Below are 27,143 nucleotides of genomic sequence, written 5' to 3'. Positions count from 1 at the left end.
CCAGCTGAGGTCTAACCAGTGTCTTATACAGTTTCAGCAGCATATTCTTGCTCTTGTGCTCTTGTCTCTATTAATAAAACCAAGATACTCTATGCTTAACTTACTGATCTCACCGCCTGTCCTCTCACCTTCAATGATCTGTGCACAAACACAGCTGCATGCCCTTTAGAATTAGTACTAAATAACAAAAAAGAACAAAGAAAATTACAGCACAGGTACAGGCCCTTCAGCCCTCCAAGCCTGCGCCAATTCAGATACTCTATCTAAACCTGTTGCCTAATTTCCAAGGATCTGTATCCCTCGGCTCCCTTCCCATTTATGTATCTGTCTAGATACATCTTAAATGACGCTATCGTGCCTGCTTCTACCACCTTCGCTGGCATGGCGTTCCAGGCACCCACGACCTTCTGCGTAAAGAACTTTCTACGCATATCTCCCTTAAGCCTTTCCCCACTTGCCTTGAAATTGAAACCCATAGCAATGGAATCCCCCACTCTGGGAAAAAGCTTCTTGCTATCCACCCTGTCTATACCTCTCATGATTTTGTAGATCTCAATCAGATCAACCTCCATCTTTCTAATGTAAATAATCCTAATCTACTCAGCCTCTCTTCATAGCTCTTCATGGCCTCCAGGACAACATCCTGGTGAACCTCCTCTACACCTTCTCCAAAGCATCCACATCCGTTTGGTAATGTGGCGACCAGAACTGTACACAGTATTCCAAATGTGGCACAACCAACATGCTAAACATTTGTAACATGATCTGCCAACTCTTGTGCTCAATGCCCTGTCTGATAAATGAAAGCATGCCATATGCTTTCTTGACCACTCTATCGACCTGTGTTGCCACCTTCAGGGTACAATGGACCTGAACACCCAGATCTCTCTGTGCATCAGTTTTCCCCAGGCCTTTTCTATTTACCTTATAGTTTGTTCCTGAATTGGATCTTCCAAAATGCATCACTCACATTTGTCTGGATTGAACTCCACCTACCATTTCTCCGCCCAACTCTCCAATCTATATTCTGCTGTATTTTCCAACAGTCCCCTTCACTGTCTCCTACTCCACCAATCTTAGTGTCATCTGCAAATTTGCTAATCAGACCATCTATACCTTCCTCCAGATCATTAATGCATATCACAAACAACAGTGGTTCCAACATGGATCCCTGTGGAACACCACTGATCACAGTTCTCCATTTTGAGAAACTCCCTTCCACTACAACTCCTGTCTCCCGTTGCCTAGCCAGTTCTCTATCCATCTAGCTAGTACAACCTGGACCCCATGTGACTTCACTGTTTCCATCAGCCTACCATGGGGAACCTTATCAAACACCTTAGTAAAGTCCATGTATATGACATCCACAGCCCTTCCCTCATCTATCAGCCTTGTCACCTCCTCAAAGAATTCAATCAAGTTGGTAAAACCCTTTATTTTACATCACTGCTTCAGGTTCTTTGTACCAAAATGTATCACGTGATATTTCTCTACATTGAACTTCATCTTCTACCTATCCATCCACTCTACCAACTCATCATTTTGAAGTTTCACATTGCCTGCCTCAAGGAGTCATAGTGTCATACTGCATCGAAACAGACCCTTCTGTCCAACTAGTCCATGCTGATCATAATCCCAAATTACACTACTCCCCCCTGCCTGCTCTTGGCCTGTATCCCTCCAAAGCTCTCCAATTCATGTACCAATCCAAAATTTTTTAAAATGTAATTATACCCACATTGTCCACTTCCTCAGCAAGTTTATTCCACACATGAACCACACAGTATGTAAAAAATAGTTTACAATTCTCAAGTTCTGTATCATCTGCAAACTTTGAAATTGTCCCCTGAACATCAAGATCTATCATTATAGAAATCAGAATCAGCAAGTGTCCCAAACAAGTTGCCACTACAAACCTTCGTCTAGCCTGAAAAATATCCATGAGTCATTATTTCTCGGCTACTAATATTCAGTAAGTTCCTACTCCACTGTCCATCAAACACTTCTAGAGCAGATACAAAACAGATCAAACACAGAGAAAGGCATTCCAGGTACAGCACAGATTAGATTCAGTCTGGGGGACACCCAAAGCAGATGCAGCGCCGGTTTAAATATAGAAAAAGGCACTCCAGATACATCACAGGTCAGGTATGAAGTCGAGGACCTCTAGGGCGCAAAACAGCATGGATTAGATACAGAGAAAAACACATGCAAGGCAAATACAGCATGGGGTTTATCTATCTCTGTGTAAAGTTCCATTTATCTAATTTTTAAACTCAAAAATGATGGACTTTTCATATTCCTTACCCAATGTCCTCTGAACCTTCATGGTTAGTTTAGTTCTGAACTTGTGGCTGCTCTGTTTTGTGACGACTGGCGATTGGAAGTTGGCCAGCTGACATAAAGACCTCAGCCAGTTTGCACATACCCAATACAGTTAATGCCCAAGAGAAATGAAATACAAGTATCCTGTTGAGACCTTACCCAGCAGAGTGGTCTCCTCCTGCTGTTTCAGTTGTGTAAACAGGAGGGGCATATCCATCAAACTTAACCTACAAAAAGAATTAGTTGAAAGGTTAGGAAATATTTAGGCAACAGATAAATCAATGCAATGATTATTATGTGAAGTCAAGACAGAAAAAATTGATTAAAATCAGAATCCACATAAGTGTCCAGATTAGAGGAGTACCAGGACTTTGACTGGATGTAGGGCTTGAGAACTAGACAGAGAGTGAGAACCAGCTGAAGGCAAAGGGCACAGTGACTGAATGCAAGGGAAACTGTGGGGATGATCCACAGGTGGCCCTACCCCTGCCAGTCAGTAAGGAGGGGTGATCAGCCAATGATGGAAGAACCATCTTGTCTTTGGAACCAATCTTTGGAACCATTTGCATTTTACATTTTGTTCCTAAGATGTGAAGGCATAGTCTTACTAAAGCCCCATTTAACTGTAGCAAAACCTCTTTTGTGCACACCAATCCCTTGAAATAAAGAACCACTTGGCTTCTTTAATACTTTGTGTTCTGACTCTGTTTCTTGTACACATCAGCTTTTTTGAATGTCAACATTTATAGGTTTAACATTAACAAGTTCCAAAGAAGAGTCAAGTAGGACTCGAAATGTCATCTCTGTGTACCTCTCCACTGATGTTGAGCATCCCCGGCATTCTCTGTTTATTCTATAAATTTTCACTTTTTAAAAAATATTCTTTTTTATTCCTACAACCAGGGTGAAAACCTCATGTTTCCCCACTTTATACTCTATCTGTCACCTTCCTACTTACTCACTTCAATATGTCTATACCTCTATGCTGTATCTGTGTCCTCCTCCTTCTCACTGAGCTTTGTATCATCACCAAATGTAGGTACTGCTGCGAAGTTGGGTGGCATACTTGTAGATGGGAAGGTAGAACATAAGAATTTGGTGTTTTTAAAATATTGATGCTTATAAAATGTGATGGAGAAAGAGTGTGTGGTCCCTTTAAAAGATGATGTGTTTTTTCTAGTCTTAGAGATTTTTAAAAAAGTGCAGGTGCATAGAGAGCTCCTGAAATTGAAATATTGTATCAAAAAGCTGTGTGGTTAGCAACCCAGGCAAGTAGTTTGTTTTGTTATTAAGGCAATCAGTTCGAAAATCAGCCAATTAATTTAAACCAGAATTAAAGGTTAAAAGCCAATGAAAATTAAATCTGAGCGTTTTGACAGTCTAGGATAAATCCTATTGTATGAAATTAATAGGTCATAAAGGGTATAAAAGAAGAGGGCATTTGAAAATCAGTGTGAAGGCAACTAATAGAGTTATAATCCAGCAGCTCTAAAGAGAAAATGACTGGCTCACACAGAACTCTCTGAGCTCTCAAAATATCAAACAGCTAACTAAAGTTAATAGGCACTCTTACTTAATATTCCTGATACAGGAAGTTGATGGAGATAGGTGTTCCTGACTGAAGATCAGTGGAGAGGGCACAGAGCATTCCAGAAGACTTTTCCTGGTTATAATTTTGAGAGACTATGTTTTAATTTTTTTTATTAATTTGGTTTTTGGAACAGCATACTATTATAATTTTATTTTATTCGGAAGAGTTAGTAGTTAAAAAGGAATTGTTTGGTTTTGTCACTGTTAGATTTAGAATCATGATAAAATCATATAATCCCTACAGTTGTGAAACAGGCCCTTCCACCCAACAAGTCCACACTGACCCTCAGAGCATCCCACTCAGACCTATCCCCCTATAACCCACCTAATTGACGCATCCCTGAACATTACAGGAAATTTAGCATAGCCAATCCACCTAGTCTGCACATCTTTAGACTATGGGAGAAAACTGGAGTATCTGGAGGAAAACCACACGGACACAAGGAGAATTGCAAACTCCACACAGATAGTCACCCAAGGGTGGAATCGAACCCAGGTCCCTGGCGCTGTGAGGCAGCAACGTTAACCATTGAGCCACTATGTCACCCATGGTGGTTCAGATAAACAAATTATTAATTGATGATTATAGAATGTCTATCGTGAATTTATTTCATTTAACCTCCCCTTTATAACAGATTGGGAGATGACAGGCAGCTTATGCCACTTTTCACACTTTTTTTAACAGGTTATAAAGTGGGGTGATCCTCTCAGGGTATTTTGGTTTAGTTATCAGAGGGGAGTTAAACTCTGCTTTATAACAATATGTTATTCTCTATCTGTTTGTCTAAATGATTTGGTACTGATTATAAATGGCTGAGGTCCCAATGCGACTTCTGTGGTACACCAAATGTCGCCTCCTGACAATCTGAAAATCACCCACTTATGCCTACTCCCTGCTCCTGTCCTTTAACCAATTCTCCATGTGTGCTACATATGACCTATACTGGTATTACCTCATTCAAACTACTTATTATAGTCAAATTGCCACAGTCTCCTGTTCTCTAAGCCATGGCGACTCTAACTGATTGATTGTTTTCTTAGCACTTGAAGACTTCTTTACCAATATATTCTCACCCTCTCCTGATGGCTGATATCAGGTTAACACTTCTCGCAAACAGTGGGGATCCAATTTTTTGGGATCTTTCTGGAATCTAGAGTCATAAACAACGTGTTCAGTATCTCTTATAGAGACTCAGGCCATCAGGCTCTGAGCATTGGTAGGCTTTTAACATCTTTAATTCTCTATTATCTTGCACCCTGTTGTTATTAATCACATTAATTCTTCAATGCTAATTAGCCTCAGGTTACCCTTTAGTACTGCTGTGTAGTTTTTCTCTTCTACAGTGAAGAGCAGCACACAATAGTTATTCAAAGTCTCTACCATTTCCTCGCTCCCCATGATAATTTGTTCTTACTCCTTGGCACCCTTTATAACAGTATAAACCTAACACCTCTCTCTTCAGCTCTGAAGAAGCATCACGTTGGACTCGAAACATGAGTTCTGCTCTCTCCACGGATGCTGCTGAGTTTCTTCTGCAATTTTGGTTTCATTAATAAAATTCTAACTTTGTCTCCAATATTTTCTTTACCGACTGTATTCTTTATGCCCATAAAAGCTCTTGAAATATATTTTTATATTTATGGTTAGTTTACTCTCATTCTTGTTTCTTCCTTTTATTTTGTTTTCTCTTTGCCATCTTTGAATATTCTTTTTATAATTCTGCACAGAGTTTGGCTCCAGGCAAACAGGCAGCATTTCTTACCAACTAAATCCAGGTCACTGACATCTCTGTCAGTATATGATGTTGTTGTTATTACAGAGGAACAATGATGTTGTTGCTATTACAGAGACTTGGTTAAGGGAGGGCCAGGATTGGCAGCTTAACGTTCCAGTACACAGATGTTTCAGGTGGGATAAAAGGGGATATAAAGAGGTGGGAGAGTTGCACTACTTGTTAAGGAGAATATCACAGCTGGACTGCGGGAGGACACCTTGGATGGCTCACACAGTGAGACAATATGGATAGAGCCCAGGATCAGGAAGGGTGCAATCACAATGTTTGGGGTTCGTGATAGGCTTCACAACAGCCAGTGGGAGATAAAAGAATGGATATGTAGGCAGATTTTGGCAAGATGTAAAAGCAACAGGCTTATTGTCATGGGTGATTTTAACTTTCAATATCCTGACTGGGACTCACATAGTGCTTGTGGGCGAATGGGGCAGAGTTTGTAAGGAGCATCCAGGAGGGTTTCTTGAAACAGCATGTGGCTAATCTAACAAAGAAAGGGGCTGTACTCGATCTAGAATTGGGGAATGAGCCTGGCCAGGTGGTCGACATCTCAGTAGGTGAGCAGCTCTGGAACTGTGATCACAATTCAGTAAGTTTTAAGGTACTGATGGATAAAGATAAGTGTAGTTTTAGTTGGAGATACTAAATTTCGGGGAAGGCTAATGACAACAATATTAGGCTAGAACTAAACAATGTGGATTGTAGGCAGATATTTGAGGGCAAATCAACATCTGGTATATGGAAGGCTTTTAAGTGTAAGTTGATAGGAACTTAAGACCGGCACATTCCTTTAAGGATGAAGGATAAGTATGACAAGTTTAGGGAATCTTGGGTATCGAGAGATATTGTAAACTTAGTCAAAGAGAAAAAGGAAGCATTTGCCAAGGTTAGGAAGCTGGAAATACTAGTAAAGTCAAAGGAAACTTAAGCACGGAGTCAGGAGGGCTAAAAAGAGTCATGAAAAGTCATTGGCCAACAGGATTAAGGAAAACCCCAAGGCTTTTTATACAAACAGAAAGAACAAGACGGTAGCCAGGGGAGGGTTGGCTGAATCAAGGACAGGGAAGGCAACTTTTGTGTAGAGCCAGAGAAAATGGGCGAGGTATTAAATGAGTACTTTGCATCTGTATTCACTATAGAGAAGGACTTGGTTGATGATGAGTCTGGAGAAGGCTATGTAGACAGTTTCAGTCATATTGAGATCAAAAGGAAGAGGTATTGAGGGTCTTGAAAAACGTTAAGGTAGGCAAATCCCTAGGGCCTAATGGGATATACACCAAAATACTGAGAGAGGCAAGGGAGGAAATCGTTGGGGCCATGAGAGAAATCTTTGCATCCTCACTGGCTACAGGAAAGGTGATAGAGGATTGGAGAATAGTTCAGTGGTGTTCCTTTGTTTAAGAAGGATGGCAGGGATAATCCAGTTAATTATAGGCCAGTGAACTTTACGTCAGTGGCAGGAAATTATTGGAAAAGATTCTTTGAGACAGGATTTATTCTCACTTAGAAATAAGTGGATGTATTAACAAGAGGCAACATAGTTGTGAAGGGGAGCCATGTCGAAACGTGGTTTAGTTTTTTTCAGGAAGTGACAAAGATGATTGATGAGGATAGGGCAGTGGATATTATGTACATGGACTTCAGTAAGGCATTTGACAAGGTCCCTAATGGCAGGCTAATATAGAAGATAAAATCACACTGGGTCAGAGGTGAGCTTGCAAGGTGGATAAGTACTGGTATGGCTATAGAAGACAGGGGATAGCAGTGGGATGTGCATTTCTGAATGGAGGGCTGTGGCAAGTGGTGTTCCTCAGGGATCAGTGTTGGGACCTTGGATAACACAGTGTGAAGCTGGATGAACACAGCAGGCCAAGCAGCATCAGAGGAGCAGGAAAGCTTGACATTTCAGGTCGGGACCCTTCTTCAGAAATGGCAGCGAGGAAGGGAATTCTGAAATTAACAGGGAGACAAGGGGAGGCAGATAGAAGATGGATAAAGGAGAGGATAGGGTGAGAGGAGACAGACTGGTCAAAGAGGCAGGGTTAGAGCCATTGAAGGTGAATGTCGGTGGGGAGTTAGGGAGGGGATAGGTCAGTCCAGGGAGGTCGGACAGGCCGGGGGGGGGGGGGGGGGGGGTGGGGGCGGGATGAGGTTAGTGGGTAGGGGATGGGGGTGGGGCTTGAGGTGGGGGGAATGGTTAGAGAGGCAGGGGCTAGCTGGGCTGGTTTTGGCATGTAGTTGGGGAAGGGAGATTTTGAAGCTTGTGAAGTCAACATTGATATCCTTAGGCTGCAGGTTTCCCAAGTGAAATATGAGATGCTGTCCCTGCATCTTTCAGGTGGCGTCATTGTGGCAATACAGGAGGCCCAGGATGGACATGTCGTCCGTGGAGTCGGGGAGGGTGGGGTTTGGGGGTTTGTTGAAATGGTTTGCAACTGGGAGGTGTAGTTGTTTGTTGCGAACTGAGCATAGGTGTTGCGCAAAGCAGTCCCCAAGCCTTCGTTTGGTTTCCCCGATGGAGAGGAGGCCATTACAGGAACATCGGATACAGTATATTACATGAACAGATGTGCAGGTGAACATCTGTTTTGATGTGAAAAGTCTTCTTTGGGCCTGGGATCGGGGTGAGGGGGACGTATAGGGGCAGGTGGGGCACTTGCTTTGGTTGCAGGGAAAAGTGCCGGGGGTGGTGGGGCTGGAGGGGAGTGTGGAGTGGACAAGGGAGTCACAGAGAGAGTGGTCCCTCCGGAAAGAATATAAGGGTGGGGAGAGAAAATTGTCTTTGGTAGTGAGGTCAGATTGCAAATGGTGGAAATGTCAGAGGATGATGCATTGGATTTGGAGGTTGGTGGGGTGGAACGTGAGGATGAGGGGAATTCTGTTTTGGTTATTATTGCAGATAGTGGGTGTGAGGGATGAATTGCGGGAAATGCAGGAGACACAGTCGAGGGCATTTTTGATCACTGTGGAGGGGAAGTTGCAGTTTTTGAGAAAAGAGGTCATCTGGGATGTTCGGGAGTGGAATGCCTCATCTTGGGTGCAGATGCGGTGGAGGCGAAGGAATTGGGAATAGGGGATGGCCTTTTTACAGGAAGTTGGGTGAGAGGAGGAATATTCTAGGTAGTTGTGGGAGTTGGTAGGTTTAAAATGGATATCAGTTTCCAGGTGGATGCCAGAGATGGAGACAGAGGTCCAGGAAGGAGAGAGAGGTATCAGAGATGGTCTAGGTAAACTTAAGGTTGGGGTGAAAGGTGTTGGTGAAGTGGATGAACTGTTCGAGCTCCACGGGGAAACACAAGGCGGCACCGAAACAGTCATCAATGTATGGAGGAAGAAATAGGGGATGGGGCCAGTGTAGCTTTGAAGAGGGATTGTTCCACATACTCTACAAAATAGCTTGGGCCCATGAGGTTAGCCACGGCCACCCCCTTTGTCTGTAGGTAGTGGGAGGAATTAAAGGAGAATTTGTTGAGGGTGAGCACGGGTTCGGATAAGCAGATGAGAGAGTCAGTGGAGGGGACTGGTCGGGCCTGCGGGACAGGAAGAAGCGGAGGGCTTTTAGGCCATCAGCATGGGGAATGCAGGTGTATAGGGACTGGATGTCAAGAGTGAAAATGAGGTGTTGTTGACCGGGGAATTGCAGGTTCTGGAGGAGGTGGAGAGCGTGGGTAGAGTCACGGATGTGGGCGTGGAGTTCCTGGACCAAGGGGGAGAAAATAGAATCCAGATAGGCGGAAATGAGTTCGGTGAGGCAGGAGCAGGCGGAGACGATGGATTGACCAGGGCAGTCAGGTTTGTGGATTTTGATAAGGAGATAGAAGCAGGCGGCGTAGGGTTGGGGAACAATGAGGTAAGAGGCTGTGGTCACCTGAGGTGATGAGGTTGTGGATGGTTTGGGAGATAATGGTTTGGTGCTCGGGGATGGGGTCATGATCCAGGTAGGAGGAGGTTTCGGAGAGTTGGTGCCTGGCCTCAGTAACGTAGAGGTCAGTGCGCCATACTGCAACTGCACCTCCCTTGTCCGCAGATTTAATGATGAGGTCGGGATTGGAGTGGAGGGAGCAGAGGGCTGCATGTTCTGCGGGGAAGAGGTTGGACTGGGTCAGAGGGGTAGAGAGGCTGAGGCAATTGATGTCTCAACGGCAATGAAGAGGTCGAGGGAAGGGAGGAGGCCTTGGGTGGTGTCCAGGAGGAGGTGGTGCGTTGGAGGCGAGAGAAGGGTTCAGTATAGGGAGGGTTAGTTTCATGATTAAAGAAATAAGCGTGGAGGCGGAGGCAGCGGAAAAACTGCTCAATGTTCAGATGAGAGTTATATTCATCAATGTGTGGGTGGAGGGAGACAAAGGTGAGACCCTTACTGAGGACTGACTATTGGTCCTCAGTAAGTGGGAGGTCTGGTGGGATGGTGAAGACTTGGCTCAGTATTATTGTTTTGTCTCGAGATGCTGGCTGTGAAGGTGGTGGGTGGAGCAATACGGGCAGTGGTTGGAGTGATGTCGCCGGTGGGCGAAGCGAAGTCAGCTTTAGGCGGACAGATGTCGGTTGGGGGCGGAGGAACATCAGTGAAGGGCAGGGTGACCTTGGCAATGGGCGGAGTGATGTCACTGGTAGGCGGAGGGACGTCGGCTGGCAAATTGAGCATGTTGGTGGATGTGGTGTCCTCGATGCTTGTGTTGGTGGCAGCGGCGCCCTCGATGTCTGCGTTGGCCTCGGAAACAGAGGCAGCATCGGCATCAGCAGCCGGGATGATGGCGTCAGTTGTACCAGAAGTGGCGTACCGAGTGACAGCGGATATGACGTCATCTGTGAAAACCGTTGGTGCTCTGAAATTTGCCTGCAACGGTAGTAGATTTTGCCTGCAACGGTAGTAGATTTGCCTGCAACGGTAGTAGATTTTGCCTGCAACGGTAGTAGATTCGCCAACTTTGGGTACTTTTAAGTCGTCATTGGATAAGCATATGGACGTACATGGAATAGTGTAGGTTAGATGGGCTTGAGATCAGTATGACAGGTCGGCACAACATCGAGGGCCGAAGGGCCTGTACTGTGCTGTAATGTTCTATGTTCTATGAAGGTGGCCGACATGTCTAAAGGCAAATGGTGGGGAAGGTTCTGGGTTTGGTGGCAAGCACCAGTGAGTTTAAAGTACTTTAGGTTTTTAGAATCTAGTAAATCCAAGTAAAATTGAGAGTTCAGGTTGTGAATCTTATGAAGGATAAAAAATAGGAGAGGTCCTTTGCAGGCCTGGGAGAGGGAGGCTCTGATTTGGGGTAGGTTTGATTGCAGTAGTTGGAGACGCTGGCACATTGCAGCAAGCGTGTATTTCAGAAGTCGCAGAATGTTGTAGGAGATCAACATTCTGAGTGTAGCAGTCGTCGCGGTTGGGGCCAAATTTGGAAGGATTATCCGGTTCCGTAGGCAGGTGCTCAGAAAAGAAATGTGGCTGTAGTACCTGGTTTGCTTTAGGACGTGGTTGAGCAGTTTCAAGGCCAAAGAAAGTACAAGAGGGTTGCGGTGGGAGAGGGATGAACTGAGATTTTTTCGAAGGGAGGAGGGTAACTTCTTTAAAGAAGGCATCCTTAGAAGAGCTTTTGCAGTGGGGTTAAAATTGTTACAGAGACAGTAGGAACTGCCGATGCTGGAGAATCTGAGGTAACGCGGTGTGAAGCTGGATGAACACAGCAGGCCAAGCAGCATCAGAGGAGCAGGAAAGCTTGCATTTCGGGTCGGGACCCTTCTTCAGAAATGGAGGAGGTGAAGGGTATTCTGAAATAAATAGGGAGACGGGGGAGGCAGATAGATGATGGATAAAGGAGAAGATAGGGTGAGAGGAGACAATCAGGTCAAAGACGTGGGGTTAGAGCCATTGAAGGTGAATGTAGGTGGGGAGTTAGGAAGAGGATAGGTCAGTCCAGGGAAGTCGGATAGGTCAGGCGGGTGGCATGAGGTTAGTGGGTAGGGGATGGGTGGGGCTTGAGGTGGGAGGAATGGTTAGTGAGGCGGAGACTAGCTGGGCTGGTTTAGACATGTGGTCGGAGGAGGGGAGGTTTTGAAGCTTGTGAAGTCCACATTGATACCCTTAGGCTGCAGGGCTCCCAAGCGAAATATGAGATGCTGTTTCTGCATCTTTCTGGTGGCGTCATTGTGGCACTGCAGGAGGCAGTGTTGGGACCTTTGCTGTTTGTAATATATATAAATGATTTGGAGGAAAATACAACTGGTCTGATTAGTAAGTTTGCAGATGGCACAAAGGTTGGTAGAATGGCAGATAGCAATGAGGACTGTCAAGAGGTTACAGCAAGATGTAGATTAGTTGGTGACTTGGGCAGAGAGATGGATGATGGAGTTTAATCTGGAAAATTTTGAGATAATGCATTTCAGAAGGTCTAATCCAGATGGAAAATATACAGTAAATGGCAGAACCCTTAACAGTACTGATAGGCAGAGGGATCTGGGTATGTAGGTACACAGCTCACTGAAAGTGGCAACGTATGTGAAAAAGGCAGTCAACAAGGCATGTGGCATGCTTGCCTTCATCAGCTTTGGGCATTCAGTTTAAAAATTGGTAAGTAATGGATGTGAGTTTACTCGCTGAGCTGGAAGGTTTGTTTTCAGACGTTTCGTTACCATTCTAGGTAACATCATCAGTGAGCCTCTGACGAAGCGCTGGTGTTATGTCCCACTTTCTATTAAATAGAAAGCGGGACATAACACCAGCGCTTCGTCAGAGGCTCACTGATGATGTTACCTAGAATGGTAACGAAACGTCTGAAAACGAACCTTCCAGCTCAGTGAGCAAACTCACACCCAGAACCTCAACCTGAGCTACAAATCTTCTCAAAACTTGGTAGGTAATGTTGCATCTTTATAGAACCTTAGTTAGGCCACACAATATTGTGTTCAATTCTGGTTGTCACTGCTGCCAGAAAGATGAGGTGGCTTTGGAGAGGCTACAGAAAAGATTTATCAGGATGTTGCCTCGTATGGAGGGCATTAGCTATGAGGAGAGAATCAAGAAACTTGGGTTGGTGTCACTGGAACAATAGACGTTGAGGGGTGATCATATGGAGGTCTACAAGGTTATGAAGGGCATGGACAGAGTGGTCAATCACAAGCTTTTTCCCAGGGTGGACAAATCAGCTACCAGTGGCCAGGTGCAAGGGGCAAGGCTTAAAGGTGATGTATGAAACTCATTTTTAAACAGACGGTGGTGGGTGCCTGGAACTTGCTGCCAGGGAAGGTAGTGGAAGCAGATACGACAGTGACTAAAAAGTGTGTGTTGACAAATACGTGAAACGGCTGGGAATACAGGGATATGGTCCCCAGATGGTTCAGGTTTTATTTGTGATGGGAAGCGTGTTGGTGTAGGCTTGGAAGGGCCTGTTCCAGTTCTGTAATTTTCTTTGTGCTTTGTTCTATTATTTCTACTGAATCACAGAGAATTGCTGAATTGTTACTGTGCAGAATGAAGCTATTCAGCTCATTATGGCTGTACCAGCACTTCAAATGAACATCATTACATAGTGCAAATCTCCTGCCTTTTCCCCATATCCCTGCGCACTACATCTATACAAATAACCATCCAATGTCACAATTGAACCTGCCTCCACATTTCCAGGCAGTACATTCTATGCCCTAATTAGTCATTATCTGATAAAATTTTCTCACATCACCCTTACTTTGTTGGCGAATCACTTTATGCTGCCTCATTCTTATTTCTTTTCTGAGCAGAAAAAGCTTTTCCCTACCTACTCTATCCAGCCCACTAAAGATTTTGAAAACCTCTATCAAATCTCCTTTCACCCAACTTATCTCCAAGGAGATCAGTCTCAACTTCTTCATTCTATCCTCATTGCTGAAGTTTCTCATTTTGTAAGCTTCCAAATAACAATTCTTGTATTTATAGTACTAACCGACAGTACTAGTGCTTCGATGTTGCTGATGTTGGCCTAACAGGCCAGCAATATTAGAGTGACTGTCCTGCCAGTGGGTCCATTGCATTTGCACAGGTATTGTTTCTGATACTTCTCCAGAGGTTTGAGTTGTCTGCTATACATTGTCCATGTCTCGTCCAGGACAGCTGATAGCACTGTTGATCGAAACTTCAGCAGCAAGCCTAACACAAGACTTTCAAAAAGACCTCGGTCATACCAATGCACCACATGGACCCACTCCAGTGGCAGGGTAGGTGCATCTGGCGTTGGAGAGCTCCATCACCTTAGGACCCACAACTCTACAGCAGAAGAGGATCATCCTCACTCTTGAGGGACTGCCTAGGTTGATGAAGGAGAACGCTTGCTGAATAGCTTGCTGGAAGCTTAATTCCCTGAGGTGACTGGCCGGGATTCCCAGAGGTGTCAGGCTCTGGGTGGATTACACTGGGTGCCCTGCCTGGCTATTTCTGGCTTCTTGGCCCAAACTTGAGGCTGCAGCTGGGATCCTGACACTTTCTCCTGGCACTGCTATACATGTCAGCACCACAGGCTGGATTTTAAGCCACTTCTGCTACCCCCTGCCAGACTTTGGGTTATGTAAATGAACACCCACTTGCTTTCCTTGCCCACCCATTGACCTTTCACCCTAACACAATGGGAAAGGAGAGTAAAGTGCCCTCTAGGTTCAGACTAAGAGTCATAATACATTGGACAGTGTTGGGCAGGCTTCAAAAGTTGTTTTGAAAAATGCCTTTTTGAAAAGGAGATAAGGAGAGGCACACCATGTAGTGGTGTCACTGCGTGCATTGATGGAGACCGAACATTGTGTCATTCCGACTTAGCCTGTTTGAGGGGATCCAATCTCTTCCCCATCCCAATCATTATCTCATCTCTGTGGAGGCAGTCTGCATCACTCTGTTCAGCAGGACTTTTAGCACTCTGGCCACTAATTGAGATGCTGATTTCCACCGTTTACATTTTCCAGGAAGAGGGCAGAGTACTGCTTACCCCTGTAAGAATATACTTTCTTGAACATGCTGGAGGCTTGGGAGGGCCAGGAGTGTGGAGGGCGGGTGCACCAGTGACAGATAGGGTGTCATATGTGTTAGGGTTGGTGTAGCAGTGACAGAGTGGGGAAATGGCTATGGAGTGTGGGTGCAGTAGTAACAGATTCAGGGAGGCAGGGTGTGGAGGGTGGGTAGAGCAGGGACAGATTGGAGAGGGTGGGTGCAGCAGTGACAGATTGAGGGGTCCAACATATATCCATCTATGGGTAGAATGGCCTCCCTGTGAGATCCACAATGGCCGATCAGGTTGAGACAAGTGATTGTGTCATCCAATAAGATCATAGCTGATCTGATTTTTACTTCAATGCTACATTCCTCAACTATGCATTCTAGCCATGATTTCATTTCTTAAATCATGACCCCTAGTTCTACATTCTCCCACAAGAGGAAAGTTCCTTTTCACATCACCTGGCCAAGACCCCCCAAAATCTTAACGTTTCAACTGAATCACCTCTGACTCTTCTAAACTCCAGAGGATACAGACCTGGCCTATTTAGCCTTTCCTCATAAGTCAATCCACTCAGACCAAGTATTAGTTTAGTAAACCTTCTCTGAACTGCTTCCAATGCATTAACATCCTTCTGAGAGTACGATGACCAATACTGTACACAGTACTCCAGATGCAATCGCACCAAATCCCTTTACAACTGAGGCATAAGCTGATTAGTCCTGTATTTAGCTCCCCTCATAATAAATCATAACATTCTATTAGTTTTCCTGATTACTTGCTTTACCTACATTCTGGCCTTCTGGGATTCATGCACTAGGACACCCAGGTATCTCGTTAGCTTAGAAATTTGAAAGAATTGGAGGGAGATTCAACCAATGCTGAGATGGGCCTCAACTGAGGTGGTGGCATGGTGGCTCAGTGGTTAGCACCGCAGCCTCACAGCACCAGGGACCCAGGTTCAATTCCAGCCTCGGGTAACTGTCTGTGCAAACTCTATACATTCTCCCCGTGTCTGCGTGGGTTTCCTCCGGGTGCTCCGGTTTCCACCCACAGTCCGAAGATCTGCGGGCTAGGTGGATTGGCTATGCTAAATTGCCCGTAGTGTTCAGGGGTGTGGGTCAAGGGGCGGTGTGGACCTGTTGGGCCGAAGGGCCTGTTTCCACACTGTAGGGAATCTAATCAAATTTGTTCAAGGTTGTTAGACATAGGGCAGCCTGAAAACACAACTGAGCTCAGACTTTGGGAATCAAAAGAGGTATACGTATGAAATAGGGGAAATAGCAAGTTCATTACCTTCCATGGCACCTTCTCGTCAGGCACTGGGAACCGATTAATGTTGGTACCTGGATACACCAAACTTCGGGCATGCACATGGCACATAGGCTTGAGTTCCTTCGCTTCAGGCTCAATTTCTTCCTCTGTAGCTTTACTGTCAGAAATGCCTGAATAGGACAAAAGATCTGAGAGTCAGCAATATGGTCACCATACCTTTCCTCTAATCTTCAGTAACACAGGACCATGAGCATTCAGAGATTGGAACATTTCAGGTATTCACTGACAATAGCAAACACCATTCTCCAACACCAGGTCAGGTACTGCATCGGATTAGGTGCAGAGTAAAGCTCCCTTTACACTGCTCCCATCAAACATTCACCACACATGGACAGCTAAGGGTTAAATACAGAGTAAAGCCTAGACTGCCCCCATCAAACACTCCCCACTCATTGACTGGACGAGGTTAGATCCAGAATGAAGGTCACTCTACTCTTTGAAAAGTAAAGCAAATTGAAAGTAAAACTTCTTTGACATTGACCCTATACAGAATAGCGACAACATGGGTTCAGATACATAGAACATAGAACAGTACAGCACAGAACAGGCCCTTCAGCCCACAATGTTGTGCCGACCATTGATCCTCATGTATGCACCCTCAAATTTCTGTGACCATATACATGTCCAGCAGTCTCTTAAATGACCCCAATGACCTTGCTTCCACAACTGCTGCTGGCAACGCATTCCATGCTCCCACAACTCTCTGCGTAAAGAACCTGCCTCTGACATCCCCTCTATACTTTCCTCCAAACAGCTTAAAACTATGACCCCTTGTGCTAGCCATTTCTGCCCTACAGAAGCAAGCTTCCTCTACACTGTCCCCATCAACAATTCCGGGTCATGAGCAGTATGGGGTTAGATACAGAGTAAAGCTCCATCTGTTTTATTGTATAATTGTTGAATATCTAACCTGAAATTTTGTGAAGATTCTTGGCAAGGTCCAGGAGTGGTGTCTCAGATGGGAGGATGTACTTAAATGTACTGCAGGCTAAAAGTTACCTTCCCAATTACCCAACTACATTATGTTCCTAGTGGTTTGTAGTTCCTGAAAACAAGCTTCAGAAGCCTCATTTGAATATATTTGCATGTGGTACATGTTCATTATAATATGGCCAGAATTAAATGCCTCCCTCCAATGTGCTAATGGGTGCACAATAAATACACCAACATTTGAACACAGGGTACAGCAGCATTCAAACTCTGGTATCCTTCCAAATTCAACCAAGAAAGCACATTTCTGAGTTTGATATGATGTAGCAAACAGAACAGTATTCACTGATTCAGTGATAATCATCCTGCTAGTTTTCAGTTCTACCGTCGAGCATGCACACAGGCTCTTTCTGATGGGGGAGTGTAGGCAACAGAACTCACATCATCAGTACTTGAAATTCTTCTGGCAACTGCACCAGCTGAGGATAACCTTGAGGACAAACTGTCATAAAACTGTCATAAGATGTGGATGCTTTGGAGAGGGTTCAGAGGAGGTTTACCAGGATGCTGCCTGGACTGGAGGGCTTATCTTATGAAGAGAGGTTGACTGAGCTCGGTCTCTTTTCATTGGAGAAAAGGAGGAGGAGAGGGGACCTAATTGAGGTATACAAGATAATGAGAGGCATAGTTAGAGTTGATAGCCAGAGACTATTTCCCAGGGCAGAAATGGCTAGCACGAGGGGTCATAGTTTTAAGCTGGTTGGAGGAAAGTATAGAGGGGATGTCAGAGGCAGGTTCTTTACGCAGAGAGTTGTGGGAGCATGGAATGCGTTGCCAGCAGCAGTTGTGGAAGCAAGGTCATTGGGGTCATTTAAGAGACTGCTGGACATGTATATGGTCACAGAAATTTGAGGGTGCATACATGAGGATCAATGGTCGGCACAACATTGTGGGCTGAAGGGCCTGTCCTGTGCTGTACTGTTCTATGTTCTATGTTCTAAACCCAAGTGGCTGAGAGGTGAACATCACCAAATAGTTAAGCAATGTCATGCCTTGTGGGACAGTGTGAGGATTTCACAGGGTGGGACTTGAACAGAATGTGCTTGACAGAAGACATACCAAGAGCAGATGCGCTCTCCCGTGAGCCAAAATTATTTTCTACGAGTGTGTTTACGATCCAGTTCAAGGTCTTTACAGTCTGCATCATCTAAAGGAAAAAAATCATAGTAACATCTCAGCAAAACCAGTACCATCTGGTTAATTTCAAATCAGCCATGTTACGAGGCCATTGGGTCATAGTGATGGACTATAATAATCACGCCCCTTGTTGCATCCCTTTGCACAATGAATCGTATTCCATATTCAGATCTCCTCTTGCCTATCTGCCCCTCCCTCAGAAGCAAACCTGTTCCTCCAGATGAGACATTCTCTGCTCCATTTTGCTGCCTTCCCTATTGATGTCAAGTGCCTCTGCTACTGCATCCATCCTGGAAGACATGATCAGATAGAGACAAGAGGTCAGAACAATGCCAGGTCTCACCACATGAGTGCAGTTGGTTTGGTTCAGAACCAAAGCAGGGATAAGGATGAAGGAAGAAAACAAGTAAGAGGCAGAGAGAAAGAAAGAGAAACGGAGGGAAAAATATAGATTCAATTAATCAAACATTCCCTCCACATATCTTCAACAAGGTTGGTTTGGTCAAAGATTTCTGGAAAAAGATAGCAAATGGGAGCACGAGTAGGACACTCAGCCTTCATGTCTGATCTTGGCTGATCATTAAATTGATGTTGAATCTTGGGGTGAGGTGGGTGATTACAACCGTGTGGAATGTGGGTTTCTGATACTCAGAATCTTGAGCAATGGACAATGTAGAACAGGCTTGTGAACAGCCTTATTCAGGAAGAGTAGAAGCAGACAGAGAATAAGAAGAAGGTTAACGGGGAACAATGTGTTCAGAACCAATGGCCTCACTCACTTCACCATGGTGTAGTTGATTTGTTGGTTGAGACTCTGGCTCTCATGGCGTTTCTGTTTGATCAGGTAATTCTCCTTGATGATGGCTTCCCAGGCCAATAGCTCGGCTTCCTCTTTCTCATCCAGCAGTTTCTCTATAGGAAGAAAGATCAGGCTACTGATCAGACATTACAAAGCTCCACTAGGTTAGTGGGAGACTAGGTGGTGTGTGTGCTAAGGAAGGGCAGGGGATGATGGATGGAGGGTTTCAGGTTGGTGAAAGATTCATAATTTGATGGTAAAAGCTGCAGAGAAACTACCCTGCACTTTAGTGAGATCCCTCTGGAAGCCTATGCAAAACTACCTTTGTGCCGACATAATGAAGCCTGACCATCAAGCATAGAATCTTAGAGGTCTCTGTCTCAGAAAAGGCCCTTCAACCCAACGATTCAACATTGGTCAAAAACAGCTACCTAACTATTCATATCTCATTTTCTAGCACTTAGCCCATAGCCTACAGTAGCTTGGCATTGCAAGTACTCATTTAAGTACTGCTTAGATGTTAAGCAGATTTATGTTTCTACCATCCTTACAGGTAGTGAATTCCAAATTCCCATCCCTCTCTGGATGAAAAAGCTTTTCCTCACATTTCCGCTAAACCCTCTGCCTTGATTTCTATACACTTGATCTTTGTCTTTGATCCCTCCATTAAGGGGAAAAGTTTCTTCCTGTCTCCCCTGCCTGTCATAATTTTATACATCTCAATGGTAGCTCTGCTCAATTTTCTCTGCTCTAAAATAAAACTACCCCTGTCTGTTAATCTCTCTTCATAATTGAAACTCTCCAGCCCAGGTTACATCCTAAAATATGTTCTCTGCAGCTTCTCCAAAATTATACATCCCTCCTATACTGTAGATTCCAGAAGTGCAGACAATACTCTAGCTGAGGCCTTGCCAACATTTTATAAGTTCCAGCCTCACTTCCCTGCTTTTACACTTGAATAATAAAAGTAAGTATCACACATGCCTTTTTAAACACTGTGTATAAATACACATCATGTACACATGATTGTTGGCATGACCCCGACCCCTCATGGGTCACAGTGTCAACACTTAGTAGATTTCAATTACAATTATTACGTTTGCCAATTGAGACAGCTGGCATGTGTAATCTCACAGTAGGTTGCCAATGAAGGAACACGTCTTGACCACTTTGAGTCCAAGGTAAACTGGGAGTATTTGGAAAGAGGATTAACTGGTTTTCTAATCATGATACAATTTTTTTTCTTTTATTCATCCATGGAATGTGGGTTCTATCAGTTGGCCAGCATTTATTGTCTGTTGCTTAACTGTCTTTGAGAAGGCGCTGATGAACTGCCTTCTTGAACTACTGCAGTCCACATACTGTAGCTAGACCGACTGTTAGGGAGGGAATTCCAAAATTTTGAGCGAGTGATATTGAAGGAATTGTAATCTCAGAATTGTCCATGAGGCCTGAGGTTTGGACTTGGGCATGAAGATCAAAGATGCAAAGGGTAAATCACCAGGTAATTGTTGTGGTACTTATTTTCAACCTGTTTTCCTGTTTGACATTTTATGGGAGAAGAAACAAAGTTCTCTTAGAATGTAGTGCTTTTTTTATTTAGTAGCTTTCAAATGACATCCTTGTGGTGAAGCAGAATCTTGGGAAGAGACAATAAACTGTGTATTGAAAAGGACAAAGAGCTGAAGATGGGAAAGACAAAGCATATAGATTGGGCATGACTTATTGCTGCTGTTTCAAAGCCAACTGAACTGCTTAAAGGGCTCCAGCAAGGGATCTTTGAGGATTTTGTACCATCAGGAAAGATATGGCTGGAGGAAGAAGGGGTTCAGAAACATGTATCTTGTTAGCAATAACCATGTCTGAGGTCTTTGGGTGAAATGATTGCAACATAAGGACTGAAATGTTCGAGTGGATATGTGGAAAAGCCTACATTATGTAAGCCGAGTTAGAAAGAGATTGTATTTGATAGCAGTGTGAGTGCTTGTAATGACATATATATTTGTGATATCAATAGGAAATGCATTTTTTCAAATAAATCTTTTCTTTTGTCTATTAATTAATGCTTAAACAATGTTGATTTATATTTATCTATTACGGTAAAGGCAATGGACGTTAGGCTATAAGCAGGTGGCAGATGGCACCAGGAAATAAGCTTTGGGTGCTGGGAAATGGCCAATAGATAATAGAAGCTGGAATGTCAAAGCAAGGTGACAACAACAAGCCTGATTATAGGCAAAGGCTGATAGGAATATTGCTGAAAGGACACAGGGGGCAGAAAAAGTAATGGTCCGCTGATGGAAAGACTCAGAATCAGAGGACACTGATTGGAGGTTGTTGGCAAATCAAGCAGTTGCTGCGTGAGGGAAAATATTTATGACACTGCAAATGGAACATGCTCCGTGAGAGGAGGGTAGAGACATAGACAATTGAGGCACTCAGAAACTAATTTCTTGAAGGGAATCAACCACATTGCTGTAGATCAAGAGTCACATGCAAACTATACTGAATAAGGTTGGCAAAATCCTTCTTTAAAGGCCCTTAGTGAAACAGGTGGGTTGTACATCAATCATTGCTTTGGCCTAGCTTAAGTCCAGACACTTCTTAAAAAAATTGAACTCAAATTTCATTAGCCTGCATCTCTGTGACATTACCACAGCACCATAGCCTCCCTTTAGAAAATATGTTGGTCTGTGCCTTCTTAAAAGTAACTTAATTTTTTCAATCTACATATTGAAGTGTGTGCTTGCCATCAAGGTAACTAATAGAAGGACACACTTACTGAATTTCTTGTGCTTCCATCTTGGTTTCCTCTGGGCTAATTGTTCAATTAAGAGAAAGATGTGACTGAATATGATGAAGGGAGGGGGTGCAGGTGGGCGGCAGTAATATTCCTCGATTAAGGGATACCTCTGAAACTTCCAGATTATATCTGTATTGTCCTGGACCACTTGGAAGGTGTAGCTGAGAAAGGAAAGACCAGTGACCATGAAGTGAGTGATACTTAACTATCTCGGCATTTCTTAACGCAGACATTGTTGGTTCTGCAAAATCTCAATCTAAATACACTTTGCCTCCTAACATCCTGCCCCAGACTTCCTTTGTTTGCTGAAGTTCATAGAATTATATAGAAATTAGAATCCTTGTTGATCTTATTTAGACTTGAAACGTTTCAAGCTTCTGCTCACCCATCCAATCCTTTTATAATTCTCCACAGATCTGATTTCATCCTACAGCCCACTGCCCGGAACCTTCAGCGGATCAGAAGAAAAGCTAAACAATGCAGGCGCTAGAGACCTGAAATTTTAAAAATACAACATGCTGGAGATTCTCAGCAGTCCAGCAGAGTTGGTGGAGGAATTGTGTGAGAGATAAGCTCCAAAGTAAATAGAACTATTTAACATCCCACACAGTCTAACGTCACCTGCTCTCTCACCATTGCCCTGGAATATTTCACACAGTCGAATCCCACTTTCCAGATTGTTCCCCAAGCCCTTTCATTTCACGTCACTTTTTCACCAGGTTGTGAAACAGTGAAAGTCAATGGAAACACAAACCTCAAGCTCTGCTTCCGTCCTGTTTGGTGAGGGCCCAGGGTTCACTTTGTGTGCAGTTTATAGACACATAAAGGCATTTAAATGGACAGAATCCCCATTTAAAGCCCAACCTGGTTTTCCCTGCAGTCTTGAGCTGAAAGTACACAACATGGACTAAGTCAGAGCCGGGCAACTTGATTTTTGGTGAGTTGAGGTCCCACTACAAAGAGTCACTGGATTCAAAATGTTAACTCTGTCTCTCTCTACACAACACTGCTGAGTTTGGTTAGCAATTTCTGTTTTGTTTCAGATTTAGAGGATCTGCAGTATTAGTCACATATCCAAGTTAGCATGACTCCTGAGGTTATCCCCAGTCTCTCCCACGCATGTGCTGTCCCAGTTCACATCCAACACAGTCTAATCCCACTTTCCTACTCACAACCTGTCCCACTTCATATTCCCCTGCATCAAATCCTCTAATCCTAAGTCTAAAAGGCAGCAACGTCGCTCAGTGGCTAACACTGCTGCCTCACAGCACCAGGGATCTGAGTTTGATTCCAGCCTGGGTGACTGTCTGTGTGAAATTCACACATTCTCTCAGCTTCTGCATGGGTTTCTGCAGGGTGCTCTGGCTTCCTTCCACAGTCCAAAGATGTGCAGGCTACATGGATTGGCCATGCTGAATTGACTTTAGTGACTAGGGTTATACAGGCCAGAGAGATTAGCCATGGCAAATGCGGCCTTACGTGGTAGGGTTGGAGGCTAGGTCTGTTGGGGTGCTGTTTGGAGGGTCACTGTAGATTTGATGGGCCGAATAGCCTCTTCCTGCATTGTAGAGGTTGTGGAGATTCTATGATTCTAATCCCATAGTTCGCTTCACATTATGTTCTCCATTATCTTAGCATTCTCCAAATACTATAACATGTCTATAATACTATAACTCAGGTCCATTGTTCCCTGAAGGTGGCAACGCAGGTCAATAGGGTGGTCAAAAGGCATATGGCATGCTTTCCTTCATTGGGTGGGGGATTGAGTACAAGAGTTGGCAGATCATGTTGCAGTTGTATAGGACTTTGGTTCGGCCACATTTGGAGTACTGTGTGCAGTCCTGGTCGCCACATTACCAAAAGGATGTGGATGCTTTGGAGAGGGTGCAGAGGCGGTTCACCAGGATGTTGCCTGGTATGGAGGGTGCTAGCTATGAAGAGAGGTTGAGTAGATTAGGATTACTTTCATTAGAAATATGGAGATTGAGTGGGGACCTGATTGAGGTCTACAAAATCATGAGGGGTATAGACAGGGTGGATAGCAAAAAGCTTTTTCCCAGAGTGGGGGACTCAATTACTAGGGGTCATGAGTTCAAAGTGAGAGGAGGAAAGTTAAAGGGAGATATGCATAGAACATAGTACATTACAGCACAGTACAGGCCTTTTGGCCTTCGATGTTGTGCCGACCTGTCATACCGATCTCAAGCCCATCTAACCTATTCCATGTGCGTCCATATGCTTATCCAATGACAACATAAATGTACCTAAAGTTGGCGAATCTATTACCGTTGCACGCAAAGTGTTCCATTTCCTTACTACTCTCTAAGTAAAGAAACTACCTCTGACATCTGTCCTATATCTTTCGCCCCTCAATTTAAAGCTATGCCCCCTCGTGCTCGCCGTCACCATCCTAGGAAAAAGGCTCTCCCCATCCACCCTATCTAACCCTCTGATTATTTTATATATCTCAATTAAGTCACCTCTCAACCTTCTTCTCTCTAATGAAAACAGCCTCAAGTCCCTCAGCCTTTCCTCCTAAGACCTTCCCTCCATACCAGGCAACATCCTAGTAAATCTCCTCTGCACCCTTTCCAAAGCTTCCACATCCTTCTTATAATGTGGTGACCAGAACTGTACACAATACTCCAAGTGAGGCCACACCAGAGTTTTGTACAGCTTCACCATAACTTCTTGGTTCCGGAACTCGATCCCTCTATTAATAAAAGCTAAAACAATGTATGGCTTCTTAACAGCCCTGTCAACATGGGTGGAAACTTTCAAGGATCTGTGTACATGGACACCGAGATCTCTCTGCTCATCTACACTACTAAGAATCTTACCAGTAGCCCAGTACTTTGCCTTCCGGTTACTGCTACCAAAGTGCATCACCTCACACTTGTCTGCATTAAACTCCATTTGCCACCTCTCAGCCCAACTCTGCAGCTTATCTATGTCTCTCTGCAACCTACAGCATCCTTCGTCACTATCCACAACTCCACCGACCTTAGTGTCGTCTGCAAATTTAGTAAACCATCCTTCTACGCCCTCATCCAGGTCATTTATAAAAATGACAAACAGCAGTGGACCCAACACTGACCCTTGCGGTACACCACTAGTAACTGGTCTCCAGGGTGGACATTTCCCATCAACTACCACCCTCTGTCTTCTTTGCAAGAAAAGTTCTTTACACAGAGGGTGGTGAGTGCCTGGAACGTGTTGCCAGCGGAGGTGGTAGACGCAGATACATTTGCGTCTTTTAAGATATATTTGGACAGGTACATGGTTGGGCAGGAAGCAAATGGACACAGACCATTAGAAAATAGGTGACAGGTTAGACAGAGGATCTTGATTGGCACAGGCTTGGAGGGCTGAAAGGCCTGTTCCTCTGCTGTAGGTTTCTTTGTTCTTTGTTCTTTGGCATTGACTTCCTGTTGCACCTTGGCTAGACTAATTTTCCTAATCTGTACTCAAACTATCCAAGACAATCTTTGATTACAATCCTTACACATTACTTCTCTCTGCAACTCACTGGAATTAACCCACCCCTAGCTGAACATTCAAATCTTCAATTAGTCCTTCTCTGTTTTTGGCAATCTATTGAACATAGAACATAGAACATTACAGCACAGTACAGGCCCTTCGGCCTTTGATTTGTGCCGACCTGTCATACCAATCTGAAGCCCATCTAACCTACACTATTCCATGTACGTCCATATGCTTGTCCAATGACGACTTAAATGTAATTAAAGTTGGCGAATCTACTACTGTTGCACGCAAAGCGTTCCATTCCCTTACTACTCTCTGAGTAAAGAAACTACCTCTGACATCTGTCCTATATCTTTCACCCCTCAATTTAAAGCTATGCCCCCTCGTGCTCGCCGTCACCATCCTAGGAAAAAGGCTCTCCCTATCCACCCTATCTAACCCTCTGATTATTTTATATGTCTCAATTAAGTCACCTCTCAACCTTCTTCTCTCTAATGAAAACAGCCTCAAGTCCCTCACCCTTTCCTCCTAAGACCTTCCCTCCATACCAGGCAACATCCTAGTAAATCTCCTCTGCACCCTTTCCAAAGCTTCCACATCCTTCTTATAATGTGGTGACCAGAACTACACGCAATACTGCAAGTGCGGCCGCACCAGAGTTTTGTACAGCTTCACCATAACCTCTTGGTTCTGGAACTCAATCCCTCTATTAATAAAAGCTAAAACACTGTATGGCTTCGTAACTGCCCTGTCAACCTGGGTGGCAACTTTCAAGGATCTGTGTACATGGACACCGAGATCTCTCTGCTCATCTACGCTACCAAGAATCTTACCATTAGCCCAGTACTTTGCCTTCCGGTTACTACTACCAAAGTGCATCACCTCACACTTGTCTGCATTGAACTCCATTTGCCACCTCTCAGCCCAACTCTGCAGCTTATCTATGTCTCTCTGCAACCTACAGCATCCTTCGTCACTATCCACAACTCCACCGACCTTAGTGTCGTCTGCAAATTTAGTAAACCATCCTTCTACGCCCTCATCCAGGTCATTTATAAAAATGACGAACAGCAGTGGACCCAACACCGAGCCTTGCGGTACACCACTAGTAACTGGTCTCCAGGATGAACATTTCCCATCAACCACCACCCTCTGTCTACTTTCAGCAAGCCAATTTCTGATCCAAACTGCTATATCTCCCACAATCCCATTCCTCTGCATTTTGTACAATAGCCAACTGTGGGGAACCTTATTGAACACCTTGCTGAAATGGAATGATTTTTTAAAAAATTCTTTAATGAGATGTGGGCATGACTGCACAATCCAATATTTATTGTCCATGTCTAATTTCTCCTTGAACTGAGTGGCTTGCTCAGGCTGCCAAAGTCAGTTAAGAATCACCCATATTGCTGTGGGTCTGGAGTGATCTGTAAGCCATGTGTAAGGATGGCAGATTTTGTTCTCCGAAGAGTATTAATGACAATCTGGGTTTTCCGTTTACAACAATTGACAATAGTTTCATGATCACAATGACTGAGACTAATAATTAACTTACTCTTTTAATATTTTAATCACTTACTTGAACATTGCAATTAAAAGATTGAGCAGGAGAATGTTGCTGAAAAGTAGGTACAGACATAACAGGATGGTGGTTAACCACTCTGGGAAGTTGGGATTGTTCTCACTGTCATGCTCAGGGCACATAGGCTTGTAGGGGTCAGTGCCGTTCACCGTGCACTGGCTTAGATCAAAACCTGTATCTTCAATGGTAAGAGAAGATATTCATTAGTTGATCATTTACAACAAATGACCGGAGTAACATCTAAAGCAACAATTTTGTTGTATAAAACAGATTCCTGGACTCTGGGTATTGTCCATCCTGTGATGGTGAGGCTGAGACTTATTTATTGCAGCATCTCCATAACACAGTTGAGTGGCTT

At 44.2% G+C, this 27,143-nt stretch overlaps 1 protein-coding gene across 12 annotated transcripts in view; it reads right to left on the bottom strand.

Moving 5' to 3' along the window:
• The window catches only part of trpm2 (transient receptor potential cation channel, subfamily M, member 2), a 230,666-nt gene that overhangs the window by 31,356 nt on the left and 172,167 nt on the right, over positions 1-27,143 (bottom strand). For 11 of the 12 annotated variants that reach the window (XM_059647003.1, XM_059647008.1, XM_059647009.1 and 8 more), the window contains 7 exons: positions 26,783-26,963; positions 21,697-21,878; positions 18,895-19,027; positions 18,324-18,405; positions 18,038-18,125; positions 15,950-16,098; positions 2,485-2,552 (listed from right to left, as the gene is read on the bottom strand). In XM_059647003.1, the coding sequence (XP_059502986.1) occupies positions 2,485-2,552; positions 15,950-16,098; positions 18,038-18,125; positions 18,324-18,405; positions 18,895-19,027; positions 21,697-21,878; positions 26,783-26,963 (883 nt within the window). The remainder of the gene's footprint in view (positions 1-2,484; positions 2,553-15,949; positions 16,099-18,037; positions 18,126-18,323; positions 18,406-18,894; positions 19,028-21,696; positions 21,879-26,782; positions 26,964-27,143) is intronic. The other variant, XM_059647006.1, reaches the window with a different exon arrangement.

Source organism: Stegostoma tigrinum, chromosome 7 (assembly GCF_030684315.1).
Source record: "Stegostoma tigrinum isolate sSteTig4 chromosome 7, sSteTig4.hap1, whole genome shotgun sequence".
NCBI classification, from domain to species: Eukaryota; Metazoa; Chordata; class Chondrichthyes; order Orectolobiformes; family Stegostomatidae; genus Stegostoma; species Stegostoma tigrinum.
This window is presented reverse-complemented; position numbering and strand designations above follow the sequence as displayed.